Source organism: Megascapheus bottae, chromosome 4, assembly GCF_031878675.1.
Source record: "Megascapheus bottae isolate mThoBot1 chromosome 4, mThoBot2.hap1, whole genome shotgun sequence".
In the NCBI taxonomy this organism is placed as follows: Eukaryota; Metazoa; Chordata; class Mammalia; order Rodentia; family Geomyidae; genus Megascapheus; species Megascapheus bottae.
In genome coordinates this window covers 8,166,902-8,183,103 of record NC_143512.1, presented here as the reverse complement: position 1 = coordinate 8,183,103, position 16,202 = coordinate 8,166,902, and the positions used below count along the sequence as shown (strand labels likewise).

At 40.1% G+C, this 16,202-nt stretch overlaps 1 protein-coding gene across 3 annotated transcripts in view; it reads right to left on the bottom strand.

The window, feature by feature from the left end:
* Prelid2 (PRELI domain containing 2) overlaps positions 1 to 16,202 on the bottom strand; it is a 70,293-nt gene that overhangs the window by 21,655 nt on the left and 32,436 nt on the right. For all 3 annotated transcript variants that reach the window (XM_090331091.1, XM_090331090.1, XM_090331089.1), the window contains one exon: positions 13,532 to 13,637. In XM_090331091.1, coding sequence (XP_090187217.1) covers positions 13,532 to 13,637 — 106 coding nt within the window. The remainder of the gene's footprint in view (positions 1 to 13,531; positions 13,638 to 16,202) is intronic.

Here is a 16,202-nt window from a genome sequence, read left to right as displayed (position 1 = left end):
GGAGAGAGCATGAGAAAGGTAACACTGTCCAGAACAAAATGTATTCTGAAATCATCTGACTTATATAACTGTAATCCTTTTGCACATCACCTCTATAATAACATGAAAAATAATAATTATGTAACCCTTGTTGGCCTCTATTTCTCTCTTCTTTATAATAAAATAATGGGAATAAGAACAGTTACTTTCAGATAGCTATTGGTAAGACTAAATGGCCATAAAACTATTCCATTCTTGAATCATGGCAAATAGGCCATTAATAATCACTATTATTATTATAACTGGTCTGCCCCAAACTTTCCAGAACAATATATTATAGAAGGAATATATTTAAGATAAGCCAAAATACCCTTTACTAGACACCAAGTCTCAAAAACCTACAAAGACTTTAAATGCACTTCACCTAACATGAATAGGATTATAAGATATAACTGTAAACCAGAGGGCTGGTGGCTCATGCTTATTATACACCAAGCTGCTCAGGAGACTGAGATTTGGGGATCACAATTCAAAACCAATCCAGGGAAGAAAGTCCATGAGATGCATATCTCCAATTAACTAGCAAAAAGCCAGAAGTGGAGGTGTGATTCGAGTGATAGAGCACTTAGAACAGAAGCTTTCAGCAAAAAAGCTTAGGAACAGAACCCAGACCCCGAGTTCAAGTCCCAGGACTGGCACACACACAGCATCTACACACACACACACACACACACACACACACACACACACACACACACACAAAACAACTGTACAATCTCTATTATATAAACTTACCATTCTGATTAGTATTGTATAAAGGTTTCTTTCTTTTTTTTTTTCTGCCAGTCCTGGGCTTGGCTCAGGGCCTAAGCACTGTCCTTGGACTTTTCAAGGCTAGAGCTCTACCACTTGAGCCTCAGCACCACTTCTGGCTTTTTTCTATGTATGTGTTACTGAGGAATCAAACCTGGGTCTTCGTGCATGCTGGCCAAGTAATCTACCACTAGGCCAAACTCCCTGCAGTAAGGTTTCTTATTTTTAAAATATTTTATTTCCTCTTCAACCCTCAACCACTTATTTTTGCATTGAAATGCTCTTGGATTCCCTACTTACTTTCATTATTTTGTTTTGGACAGTCCTTGGGCTTGAACTCAGGGCCTCGGCAATGTCTTGAGCTTCTTTTGCTCAAGGCTAGTGCTCTACCACTTGAGTCACTTCCAGCTTCATGCATGCTAGGCAAGCACTCTACCACTTAAGCCACATTCCCAGTGCTCCCTCCCCTACTTCGTTGCTTTTTTTTTTAAAGAATTTATTAACATTGATTTTTACATCATATTTCAAATGACATGTTTAACAAACAACTGTTCAAGAAGGGAATCTCTATATACAATCATTGGCACTTAGTTTTTAGAACATAATCAAAATTAGGCTAAGGGTTTGTATATCATAGATACATATTAATTTATGAAATAAAAAATTATGTCTATAGAGTCCCCTACTTAGTTTTTTAACTACTGAATCTTTAGACAGGCTTAAAGACTAGAAGACATGCCAGGTGTCAACGATTGTGCCTATAGTCCTGGCTACTCAGGAGGCTGAGAGCCAGAAGATCATACGTTGAAGCCAGTTTATGCAGAAAACAAAATGAGACTCCATCTCCAAATTTACTCGCAGAACAGCTGGGATAAAACATGGCTCAAAGTGGCAGACTACCCTAGCAAGGGCAAATCCTGAGTTCAAACTGACATAGTGGGGGGGGGGAGGCAGGGGAGGGGGAGAAACCTAAAAGATGAAAGTAAAACGAAACAAAACATACAGGTATTTAGGAATCAGGAAGAAAAACAAAGATTTTTTAAAAATCATACAATTTGTGAGTTAATAATGACTTAGTTTAATCTGATTCTACCCAAAAACATTTGCAAAGCTCAGAGTCGCTGAACAAGCACCCCAGCATTAGAGAACAGTCAAAAGAAGGGCCCACACCCACCACACTGGGTGCAGACATACTATACAAATCATGACACGAAAATCATCAGGAGCTCAGGAATGCATTTTCTGTCATTTCAAGGGGAAACAGCCAAAAAAACTCAGCTTCCAAGATTTTAGTTTCATAGAAGGCATGTCCAAGAATTGCAGTTGGCTGATTTAGGGGATTCCCAAAAGCTTTACCACTGAGCAAAGTCTATTATGACCTGGATGAGCCATCAAGGGATTTTGAATTTCTAAGTCTCACAGTCAAGGTAAAAGCATTGATTTTAAACTCAGTGGAAGGAAGGGGAGTTGGGGGGAGGGATAGGCTAGGGGGAGGGAGAGACTGTGATCACTCACTGAATACTCATTTTTCTCCAAAATGCTGCAAAGGCAGTACTTTTAAGAGAGGGAAACTCTAGATACAACAGGATGGGCAGAGCTAGTAGGGAGGGGGTTATGGAAGAAGAAGCAGCTACCATGGATTTAACTGATTCTAGAAATAAGTTGCTTAAAAATGAGAATTCTTTGTACTGTTCTCATGGCATCTAATGAATAAATATCAACTAAATCAATCTATTTGAGCACTCAAGAGTGGGATTAGAAAGTATTATCAGCAGAGGTAAATTTAGAACTGGGAAATAACCGCTGTGGAACTAAAGAGAGAATATATTTCATCAGTTCTCTCAAGTGGTGCAAGTAATATAAAGAATCTTAAAAGAACGCACGTGAACATTTAGAAAATGCAGGTTTCCGCACACTGTCAACATCCTGGCTTCCCTGGTGTTCTTAAGCTCGTGGCTTTTATTTATTATGCTGGATGAGCTCTATGTGTGCTTTTCCTCTACCCTGGAATTACTGAGTCAAAATGTCTACTCTTTTTTTTACCAGAATGATTATCCAAGCATTCAACACTCAAGTTATCATTAAGAAACAGAGCATCCCTTGGCAGCCAGATCAATGTTAACACAACATAGAAAGTAATAATAACCAGTTCCACTTTCCTACTGGCCAAGGGAAGTCCTAAGAGAGGAAATCATTCCTTGTAGTCACACAAGAAGCCTGACAATATCCAACACCAACTAGTAATGACAGCTATAAGTGGGTAGAACTATTTTAAAAGAAAATAAGTCTTAATCCAAGAAGCAACAAGAAATGTACACAAGGAAGTGGTACTGTGGCTCAAGTGGTAGAGAGAGAGCCTTGAGCTAAAGAGCTCAGGATTAGTGCCTAGGCTCAGAGTTCAAGCTCCTAGATGGGCAAAAGGAACAAAAGGTGCATGGTATCCTTAATATGTGGCCATTAGATCCAAATAGTACAAGAGCGAGGACTAATATTTGCATACCCAATGCTATGGACATGGTATTGGAAATATAAACATAACTACATAGACATAAAAACCTAGGACTCCATAGACATAATGTTTTATTTCACAAATTAATATGTATCTATGATATACAAACCCTTAGCCTAATTTTAATTATATTCTAAAAACTAAGAGCCAGTGATTGTATACAGAGATTCCCTTCTTGAACACTTGTTTGTTAAACATGTCATCTGAAATATGACATGAAAATCAGTTAAAAAATTCTTTAAAAAACTATCCTTTGAGCAAAAGAGGTGTCATTTGACAAAGCAGCTTGTAAGTACAATGCATTTCAATCAGTGTCATCCATTCTCTCCCCACTTCAACCCATCCCTCCTCTTACTTTTCTTTTCTTCTTTTTTATTTTGGTCAGTCCTGGGGCTTGAATTCAGAGCACTGTCCTTGAATACTTTCTACTCAAGGCTAGCACCCTGCCACAATGCCACTTCTGGCTTTTTTTTCCTGAATATGTAGTCCCGAGGAACCAAACCAGTGTCTTCATACATGCTAGGCAAGCACTCTACTACTAGACTACACTCCTGGCCCCTTCTCTTGCTCTGTAAAATTTCGTGATATGTACCATGAGTTCCTGACTTCAGTGCTCTTCCACACCCAAAGTCCTCTCTTCATTCCATTACTCCTCTTCTTTTGGCCCCATCCCCACCTGTTGTTTTACTTACAGGTTTATAGGCTCATTCTGTCTACCACAAATGAGGGAAAACATGCAATTTTTGTTTCTCTGGGTCTAACTTACTTCACTTAACATGTCTTTCCATTTCTTTACAATATCATTCTTTCTGATAAATATGTAAAATACCATGTATACATTTACCACATTTTCTTGATCCATTTGTCCATTGACAGGTCATCTCAGACAAGGGCCTACTATCCAGAGTATACGTAGAGCTCAAAAATTAAAAGCTTAAAAATTAAACCCTCAAAGAAATAATCCAATTCATCAATTCATCAGAATGGCCAAGAGACACATGAAGAAATTATCAGCATCTCTGGCCACAAAGGAAATGCTAATCAAAACAACATTAGGATTTTACCTCACCCCAGTTAGAATGGCCATTACCAAGAAAACAAATAGTAACAGATGTTGGCAGGGATGTGGCCAAAAAGGGACTCTTCTACACTGTTGGTAGGAATGTCAGCTTGTTCAGTCACTCTGGAAAGCAGTATGGAAGTTCCTCAAAAATATGAAATATAGAACTACCCTATGACCCAGCAATTCCATTCCTGGGCATTTATCCAACAGATCATAACCAAGGTTACAGGAAAGCCACCAGCACAACCATATTCATTGGAGCATTGTTCACTTTCAACTTTTTTGGTAGTTAACTAGAGAAAAGATTCTCACAGGCTTTCCTGCCTAAGACTAGATTCAAGTCATGGTCCTCAGATTTCAGCCTCCTGAGTACCTAGCACTAAACACATGCACTACCAGCACCCAGCTTCACTTTTAAAATATATCACTTAGGCCATGCTCCAATAGTGTACAACTGTAGCTACTTGAGAGGCTAAAAAGAAGGACTATAGCTAAAGGCTGGACCTGGGCACAAAAGTCTTAGAGTCTCCATCTCCACAGAAGGAAGGTGCACAGAGTGCTGTGAAAATATAAAAAGATTAAGCCAAGCATGGTGGCTCACACCTGTAATCCTAACTATTCAGGAGGCTGAGATCTGAAGATTAAAGTTCAAAGCCAGCCTAGGCATGGAAGTCCATGAGACTCTTATCTCCAATTAATGACTAGAAAACCAGAAGTGGTGCTGTGGCCCAAGGGGTAGGGCAGTAGCTTTGAGCTAAAGAGCTCGGAGACAAGGCCCAGGCCCAGAGTTTGAGTCCCACGACCAACCAAAAGAAAAGAAAAGAAAGAGGAAAAAAGAAAATACAAAAGCCCAAAGAAGGCAGATCACAATCCAGACATTCGAAGTAAACTGTAACATCTGGAAGCAATGCAAATCGACTGGAGACCAAGGAGCCAGCAAAAAGCTTCAGAGTTTTACATGCTATCTCTATGTTAAACATACAGCCAGAGCATTTGTACCCACAATAATCTTTCCAAAAGCATGACATACTGTGCTTCTAGTCCAGGAGTTGACACTTGGCACTTGATTGTTAAGATATCTATGGTTTGCTGGAAAACAGTTCAGCACCGACAGTGTAATCTTGTAGTGTGTGAATGAGATCCAGTCATGCACAATCTGCTACCCTAACGTGGGATTCACACTCCAGGGGCCGTCTGTGAGCACTCTAATCAGCCACCTTACTCTCCAGAAATCTCAATTATCTTTATCCTTGAAAGGTAATTAGCACAAGAATGTTAAGACTGTGAATTTTTACTCTTGAAAAGCGTGGTTTAATCATTACCATAATGGATATTAGGAAAAGATGTTCTTTAATGCAATGAATGGGACTTAACTATAGAGATTCACTCAAAATCCTTGTGATGTGCCCATTCTTTCATGATTAGAGTACAAGTCCCAGCCAAGGAAGGTCTTCTCTCCATCATTGGGGATGGCAGCCACAGTCCAGGCCTACATTGTCTGTGCTGGGCATCTGGTTCAGAAGACACTGACTGCCTAATGCTATCTATAAATCATCTGAATATTCCTTTCAGAATGCTGTCTATTCTATGGTCAATAAAGTAGTCATGCCGCTCATGGTCACAATACCCAAACAGATGGAGCTATCACAGTGAGTTTGGGATGTTCAGCTGACCCTCACCATCTAATATAGTGAAATGCCGCCAATTGTTACTCTGTAACCAACAGACCTTAACAATTGTACAAATACAACTCTGCATGCAAACTGGCTTAGGTCAGTGTGGCAGGCAGCTTCTGAAATGACTCCTGATGATCTCTGCCTCTGGGTATTTATGCCTTTGTATAATTTTGCCTTGAGTGTAAACTGCATCACTAACTCGTTTTTAAAGAATAAAATGAGAAGCTGGACACCCGTGGCTCATGCCTGTAATCCTAGCTATTCAGGAAGCTGAGATCTGAGGATCACAGTCCAAAGCCAGCCAGGCTCTAACATCTGTGAGACTCATCTCCAATTAGCCACCAGAAAACCAGAAGAGACATTCCATTGGGTGATAAGTTCTCATTTTAACAAGCCCATTCAGAAAAAGAGATTAAGGCCTGTCACTGACCCATTTTTCCTATAATCCTAGTTACTCAGGAAGCTGAGATCTGGAGATCAAGTTTTGTCTAGGCAGGAAAAGTCTGAGACCCTTCTCTCCAATCTCCATCAAAAAGCCAGAGAGGAGCTGGAGGTCAAGTGATAGAGCTCTAGCATGGAACAAAAGTAACGCAGGGAAGCCGGGTGCGATGGCTCACACCTGTAATCCTAGCTACTTACAAGGCTGAGATCTAAGGATCACAGTTCAAAGCCAGCCTGGGCACTAAAGTCCATGAGAGTTATCCCCAATTATTCACCAGAAAACCAGAAGTGGAGCTGTGCGGCTAGGGGTAGGGAGGTAGCCTTGAGCAGAGGAGCTCAGGGACAATGCCCAGGCCCAGGTGTAGGGCAGTAGCTTTGAGCAGAAGAACTCAGGGACAGTGCCAGGCACAGAGTTCAAACCCACAACTGATAAAAATAAATAATATCTCAATGACAGTGCTTGGGTCCTGAGTTCAAGTCCTAAGCCTAGGAGAAAACAAAAACAAAAACATGAAAATTCTCATGAAGATCCCATCTCACTCAGGATGGAGAAGAAAAAGGACTGGTTACAAATTGACCCCAATGGAAGACATCTTATGATGACATGAAATATTATCCCCAATTATCTATGTGCCTACCTACCTAGCATCTATCTATCTAACTTAGTCACATGCAGACAAAAATCATAGTTTGATTTGAGAGTCAGTCTAGAGCACAAAAGCTAAGGTACAGCAGGGTGCCAGTGGCTCACACCTGTAACCTAACTACTGAGATCTGAGGATCAGAGTTCAAAGCCAGCCCGGGCACTAAACTCCATAAGACTCTTATTTCTAATTAATTACCGGAAGACTGGAAGTGGCATTGTGGCTCAAGTGGTAGAGCACTAGCTTTGAGCCAAAGAGCTCAGAGAGCACCCAGGCCCAGAGTCCGAGCCCCACAGCCACCACCACCAACGAAACAGCTAAGGTACATACCCAAGTCTAGAGTTCAAGTCCCAATACCCATACAAAATAAATAAAACCCACAGATTAAGGAACAATCACAAGGAAAATAGAAATGGGTGGAAGCCTTGGATACATGAAAGGCTTAAGACTTCCCACTATGAGAAGCAGAGCTGGAAGGATTAGGCCAGAGGTAGGTTAAAGTCTCAGCCCATGGCAATCCATACAGGAAAACACATCACCGATACTCCCTGATCTGAGCATGGCTTTGCAACTTTTTATTTTTCATTATCACCTTGTCTAAAAAGCTTTTGTAGATGTTTTTCCTCTAATTGTTCCCCTTATGAAATTTTAATGCCATAGATATATCTATTAACTATTTATGTTCTATACTGTACAAAAAGCCTACTTTTGCCTCTAAGAACAAGTATTTAATCCCTTTTTGATAGTGCTTCTACTGAGAAAGTATGTTATACACCCTAAAGAGCAAACTTTCTTTGGGGACTTTGGCTCTCACCACCCCCTGCCCCGCCCCCACCACCAAGTCAAAGCAAAATAACTGTCAGTCCCCTGCCCTGACTCGAAAACAAAACAAAACAAATTCCAGACCACAAGTCCAAATGCTTTTATGGTGTATTCACCATATTCGCACATGGTTAGTAAGAAGTTTCATCTATCAGTTTTCTGAGTCGGCTCAGGAAATAATACGCGAGATGACCATTTTGTCATGCAAGTGTTCCTTTTTTAGCCTGGTTTGTTCCGTGCTCTGGGACTACTAACTACAAATGCTGTAGATATTCAGACCTCTCATTATGCAATCGCACGCACGTGCTTTCTTTTCAAGTTCTGAAGTACATTTTCAATGTGTGATACAATAATTTCTTATTTCAACCACTCTTCCAGCAAGGCCTGTTATTAGTTCCATTATTATTCTTTACCGTGCTGATCAGAAGGTGGAAGCAGAGACAGATGGAATTCAATAGCCTGTGAAATTTTTGTCAGGGAAACAATGTGGTCAAGTCAAACAATTGGAGCAGTTGCTTTGAAGGTCTGGCATGGACATGCTACAGCTAAAGAATCTAAACGTGTCACTCCTTTAGGTTGTGTACTTGTAATGCTACAAAAGCCCTGTTTAACAATGCAATATAATCCCCCGGGGCTGAAGAAAAATGGAGAGATATAATAAGTATAACTCAAGGAGGTAACTATAACTCCTGCCTAGTATTTGCTGGCAAAGTTCTTGTAAAATAACTATATTACTTCTTGATTGCTGTGTTATAAATGGTCCCAACTTTACAAGTTAAAACAACACACATTTAGTATCTCCCTGTTTCTGTGGGCCAGAAATCTGGATATAAATTCCAGTGTATCTGTGTTAAAGCTCTCAGACTGGGGGAACACACAAGATATGGCACACCCACAGTGTGTGCTCTTAGTGACAGAGAACTTAGTGTAACTGTATTCACTCCAGTACAGAACTGAGAGAGGTGGTGGAAAGGGTATAACTCACTGCTGTCATGCACACAGTAAAACATCTACATTTTCAAAAAGAAACAATGTCCCATTCATGTCCCACTTTTATCAACAAAGGAGTCAGCAATTAGGCAAAAAGGGGGGAAATGTGCAGGGCATTCAAATAGGAAAGCAAGTGAAACTGTCTGCTGATGACATGATCTTGTATATGAAAATCCTAAAAGACTCAACCAAAAACAAATCGAAAACTTTTAGAAGTCCAGAGCTGGTGGCTTCCATCTATAATCCTCGTTACTCAAGGGCTGAGGTCTGAGGATCACAGTTCAAAGCCAACCCGGGCAGAAAAGTCTTAAAGACTCTTATGTCCAATTAACCACCAGAAAACTCAAAGTGACGCTGTGGCTCTGAGTGGTAGAGAGCTAGCCTTGGGTGAAAGAACTCGTAGACAGAGACAGCACATAGGCACTGAGTTCAAGCCCCACAACCAACAAACAAACCAAAACAACAACAACAACAACAAAAAAAACAATTGCAACTAATAAATTCAGTGAAGTGTTGGGATATAAAATAAATATGCAAAATCCAGTAATATTTGTGTACATTCACAACTATCTAAAACAGCTTTGCAAAACCATTTGCAATGTACAAAAAAAAATACACTTAGAAATAAATTAACCAACCCAAGCACTAGTAGCACATGCCTATAATCCTAGATACTCAGGAGATTGAGATCCAAAGGTTAGAAGTTTGAGACCAGCCTGGGAAGAAAATCCTGTCAGACTCATCTTCAAAACAATCAAAAAAGAAAAAGAAAATATTATACAAAGCATGTGAACATGGTTTTTTAATGCTTCAAGAGAATATGCCAGGAAATAGAAATAGGAGGTTCCTTTCTTCATTACAAAAACGAGAGGGGGCTGGGAGTTTGGCCTAGTGGTACAGTGCTTGCCTAGCATGCACCTAGCATGCAGGTTTGATTTTACATAGAAAAAAAGCTGGAAGTGGTGCTGTGACTCAACTGGTCGGGCACCAGCCTTGAGAAAAGTCCAAGGACAGTGCTCAGGCCCTGAGTTTAAGCCCCACGACTGGCAAAAAAAAAAAAAAAAAAAAAAATCAAGAACGAGAGAGATGGGACAAGAACATAGCCTAATGGTAGAGTGCTCACCTAGCATGCACAAAGCCCTGGGTTTGATTCCTCGGTTCCACATACACAGAAAAAGCCAGAAGTGGCACTGTGGCTCAAGTGGGAAAGTGCTAGCCTTGAGTAGTGTTCAAGAACAGTGCCCAGGCCCTGAATTCAAGCCCCAGGACTGGCAAGAGAAAAAAAAAAGAAAAAGAAAGAGAGATAGCATGTATTTTGTATACTTGACCCATGTTCTTCACTTTATCAAAACGTATCTTTCACACATATGTGGGGCACTGTATTAGGATTCTTCTTTTGTGGATGAACAAACACAGCAGGAGGGATTACAGTGCCTTGTATCGGGGTCACAAAAGCAAAGGGAGGAAGTAAGTTCAAAACTGCTGTTAGTTCCAGGGGCACTCTTGCCAGCCTAACTACCTAAGACAAACCCCCTGGCCACACTGGTCCAATCCACCAGATGAGTAGGTACCCAGTGTGTGAAAACCCTACATGGGAGTCAGAAAGGGCTGTGACTTGTAAGCTTCCACATAGTGAAGGGAAAGAAACAGAAGCAACTGAACAAGTTCCCAGAGCCACACAAGTGACCTCAGCTTGGGCTGATTAAAATTTACAAATACCATAGTACAAAAGTTCGTGAATGCTTAGTTTTTGCCTTTACAGAAAAAAAGAAAAGATAGATATATCCTAGCCGATCTACTAAACAGCCTCAGGGATAAAGTTCTCAAGTGAAAATAAAATCACCTAACACATTCTCAGGGCACCGCTGCTAAAAACATTTATGCAAGCTCAGCTGTGAAGGTTTACAGGAAGTCAGGCTGGCACTGGAAACATCTCCCCAGGATAAAAGAAAAGGCACATTTTAGCATGAATGGCTTCTAAAACTAAAAAGCTAATTAAACTTAGCCTTTTTGGAAAGGAAACATTTCCAGTTTTCTAGTGGTTAATTGGAGGTAAGAGTTTCACAGACCTGGGCCAGGAGTTTGGCCTAGTGGTAGCGTGCTTGCCTAGCATGCATGAAGGCCTGGGTTCGATTCCTCCGTTTCACATACATAGAAAAAAAAATGCTGGAACTGGTGCTGAGGCTCAAGGGGTAGAGCTCTAGCCTTGAGAAAGTCCAAGGACAGTGCTCAGGCCCTGAGCTCAAGCCCAGGACTGGCAAAAAAACAAAACAAAACAAAAGAGTTTCACAGACCTTCCTACCAAGACTGACTTCAAACCGTGATCCTTAGAACTTGGCCTCCTGAATAGCTAGGATTACAAGCATAAATCACTAATACCCGGCTTGATTTTTTTTTTTTTAACTCAGTTAACATTCATCAGAAATCAAGTGTGGAGCTCACTGTGATTATTTCCTTTCTCTTCTTTACTCTTCATTTCTGCACAAAATATATTGAACACTGTCCAATACTGCAGGTTAGGAATTAGGATTAAGATGAATGAAGCTAGCTGGGCACCAATGGCTCGTGCTTATAATCCTAGTGATTCAGGAGGCTGAGATCCAAGAACCACAGTTCAAAGCCAGCCTGGGCAAGAAAGTTCATGAGACTCCTATTTCCAATTAACCACCAAACAAAACCTGGAAGTAGTTAAGTAGTAGAGTTCTAGCTTTGAAGAAAAAAGCTAAAAGACAGGGGGTAGGCCCTGAGTTTAAACCCCAGGGCCAGCATCAAAGAAATACATTAAATTTAAAAATTACACACACACACACACACACACACACACACACACACACACACACACAGGAAACTCTCTTCTCACAAGGAACAATGAATCTAGTGTAGAACATTTTGGGACCATTCGCCCCTTTCGACTGCCCTTTTCTGAGATTAACTCTCAACTCTGATCCACAATCATCGTGAACAGTACCATAATTCCACCAACACTCTATAGAAAATATCCACTCAGACAGTGAACACTCATACCCCACTAGACAGCCTCAAGAGCACAGATGACAAAACTTCAGAAAAAGAGACATACAACTTTACAGAAGAGCTGAAGAAGGAAGCCCACGTGGTGCTTGGGAGCTTTCGGTCATAGATTTTCCTGAATCCTGCCAACCTCACCACCCTTGGAGCTGTACAAGGAGCTAGCCGAAGTTGGTTTTCATTACTTGAATCCAAAAAAAAGAAGATCCCAACAAATACAAGGGTCATAAAGCCATCACACATTCACATCCTGCACAACAGTACTGTGAAATCCATAGTGCTGAGGGCTATCCAGTAGAACAGCAGGTAAGGAGGTAAGTCTTGTTAAGGGAAGATGGGGGGTTGAGGGGTCTCCAAGTCCCTGCTATACCAGTTCTGTGACCAAGGTAAGCCATTTAGCCTACCAATAGCACATGTCTAGCATGTATTCAAGATACATTTGGAAGTAGACAAGCGGCTATTCACAGAACTCTTTAAGTGAATCACTTTTGCATCTCCTGGGATCCAAATGTACATAACCACTGTATGATTCAAAATCATTAAGAGATTGAGATGGATGGGCAGATCAAATATGAATGTGCTTATGTTAATTGAACAATAGTTATCTCTCTAGAGGTCGAAAAATCATGGCACTTAGACCAAACTCAGACCACTATTCACTTTTCTATGGCCAATCAGATGAGATGATTTTCATAAATGAATACTTGCAATCAATTTGATAAGGAAAACTTTGAACCCTACTTTGGCTTTTAAATGTTATTGCTTCTCCCAAAAGAAGCCATTCTACTCTCTTGATGAACGGGCTTAGTTTACTAAATTGTATACTCTATTAATATTACTATAATCATGATCATTTTTATATTACAATTTTTATAAAAGATGCAAAAAAAGGTCAACTCAGCCAGGAATGTAGAAACATACCGAGCACTGTAATAGGCACAGAAGCATGCATAAAAATTAGACTCAGTCCTAAAGAAGTTCTAAAATTAATTCCATGGAAGCAAGAATATAGGATAGTTAAATGTCCTGCATATTGCCATATAAGACATATTAAACAAAAAACAGGATATACCAGGCCTCAGAATTGCCCAGTGGTCACAGAGGCCCTTACATCCTCAAGTAGAGGAAGCTATAAGAATAAACATGCCTCTTTACTTTTCTCATCCACACTGCCTGATGGTAATATCTATTTCAAATCTTGATGAGAACTGATGAAAAATTAAATAAAAATCCTTCCAGCATTCAGTACTAAATAGTACACACTCTATAAATATTAGCAATTATTATCTATTTTATTAAACTGTTGTCATTGTATTCATCTAACATAATTTTTCTGGTTATTTCACATAATTAAGCTATAAGTATTCGACATACTACCTACCACCTAATGGGTCAGAAGTAGTGCTTGAGTTTTACTTTGATTTGGATTTCACAATAATTATTAAGAAGAATTGATTATGGATATTTTTGTTCATTAACTATATTTTTCCTGTACATCTTATCCAGTACTCTCTTAGAAAAATTGTTTCTTAAAATTAATATTGGCTCTGATTGGAAGCAAGCTTACCTTCTGGGCTCCCTGTCTTAAAAATGTGCTGGCAAAAGTTTCCAAAATACAGTTGAGAAATCCAGCCCCTGTGATGGAAATTCTACCTCTTTGAATAAACTCCGTCCTAAAAAAAAAAAGAAAAGGAAATAAAATTAAAAATACAACTTTGAGGTCACTAGATTTGGATATGTAAATTACAGGTATTTCTAGCAACACAATGCCAACTTAAAATAAAAAAATAATATCCCATCATATTGCAACAATAGGTACTATTTAAAATTGGCTCACAGTTAAACAGCAATCGTAAATTAAAGAATAGCCAATTTATGTTGTAAAGTACTCCATAAATATTTAATGTGACGGGCAGGCAAGAGGTACATTGGCTCATACCTATAATCCCAGCTACTCAAGAAGCAGTGATCAGAAAGATCGTAATCCCTGGCAAAACAAATCAGTAGGCTCTCAACCAATAAGGATCTGGTCGTTAAGTATAGTGGTGTCTACCAGTCATCTCCACTATATAAAAAACATAACAGGCCAGGTACTGTGGCTCATGCCTGTAATCCTACTTACTCAGGAGGTTGAGATCTAAGGATCGTGGTTCAAAGCCAGCCTGGGCACTAAAGTCCATAAGAGTCTTATCTCCAACTAACCACTAGAAAACTGGAAGTGGCACAGTGGCTCAAATGGTAGAGCACTAGCCTTGAGCTGAAGAGCTAAGGGACAATGCCCAGACCCAGAGTCCAAGCCCCACAACTAACAAAATAATAATAACAACAACAATAATAATAATAAAGACAAAGCTGTTGGCTCAGCTGTGTGTGGTAGAGTAACTACATAGCAAGCAAGTACAAGGCCTTGAAGTTCAACTTCCAGGATAGATAGATGGGTGGATGAACAGATAGAGAGATAGATACATATATACATACATACATACATACATACATAATCTTATACATAATTTATCAGCTTTATGAGCCGGGCTAAGTTACTCAGACTCTCTGTGCCTTCATTTTCTCACTTATAAAATAGGAATCATCACCACATCTATATCCCTTTATACCTATTATGACCAGGGAATTAGTTCATGTAATAGCAGTATAGGAATGACTAACATAGCTTGCATTTATGAAACATTAGCTACTGATACTAAAGCAGACAAGCAGACAAAGACAGAGACAACACTGTCAGAAATCTGGAATGACTTCTTTAATCCTTGACTAGAGGAGAGGATGCGAGAACAGATGTGCTGCCATCCTTACCAGTATTAGTTATCAAATTTCTATCACGATTAATTATATCCATCTCATTAGACAGAGATTTTGACTACACTTGAGAATGACCTAAGGAGGACAAAGAACAGGAAGCCCCAGCCAACATTCCCCAATGGAGACCCTGACTTTACAGAAACACAAAACCAAATTGCCTTTGTGAGAGCTCCAAAAACCAATTAAGAAGTGTCAGCACCCCAGGTGAATGCAAAAGCCAAGAAGAGCCACATCAAAACATAATAAAGTTTGTTGCATTCTCCCAAGGTAGACTGCTCCAAAACAAAACAGCATTGCACAATTAGGAGAAAACTTCTAGCCTCCGGCTTCTCTATCAGGACAGAAACAGAGGAGATTAGTGTACATCCCACATCCTGGCTTTGTAAGGTGAGGCCTAAGGCATGACTTAGCAGGAGTCATAAAGGGAACAGCAAGCAATAGACTTGGCATGCCTGGTAGCCACCAGAATAAAAGTAAACATGTCACTTGTTACAGCACTAAAAAGCCTGCAGTGCCATGAACAAACCACCAGTGGGAACACTGATTATAGGCTCTTGAAAATAGAACAGACTTCCTCAAGTGAGAAGTATCACTCACAAGGGAAGACTGGTCCTCAAATGTGTCAGAAGCCCCTAGAGTCTTTAACTGGGCTGACTGGTGAAGGTTTTCTGTACAAGGCACTATAATCCATGAAGATGGGAAAGGCTGGGTTTTTTTCATATGCCCAAATCTTAACAGAAGAACACAATGCATACAATGAACCAAGCACACATGACCCAATCATCAAACCAAATAAATAGCTACAAACCAACCCTAAGCACTATGAACTACCTGATGAAGTATTTTGAATACTCTTCTTTAAAATGGTGAACTTAAAAAAAAACATGGGCCTGGCATGGTGGCTCATGCCTGTACTCAAGAGGCTGAGATCTGAGGATCAAGGTTCAAAGCCAGCCCTGGCACAAAAGGACCTGAGACTCTGATCTCCAATTAACCCTGAGAAAATGGGAAGTGGGGCTTGGCTCAAGGGTAGGGTGGTAACCTTGAGCTGAAGAGCTTAGGGACAACACCCAGGCCCAGAATTAGGGCAGTAGCCTGGAGCTGAAGAGCTCAGGGACAGTGACCAGGCTCACCAAAAAAAAAAAAAAAAAAGAGAGAGAGAGAGAGAGAGATAAGTATTTGGAGTAAAAAAAAGGTAATGGAGTATAAATATGATCAAGTTTCGTTACATACACTGATAAAAATTGTCAAATGAAACCCACTATTTTGTGCTACTAATATACACTAATAAAACCCAGGAGAAATGATGATGACTTTTGCGGACACATACAAGCTGAGTACAGGCAGCATCTGTGAAGATTTAATTAACCCTTAATTTTACCACATCCATCTGTCTACCACGCTGACTGCACAGCTACTAC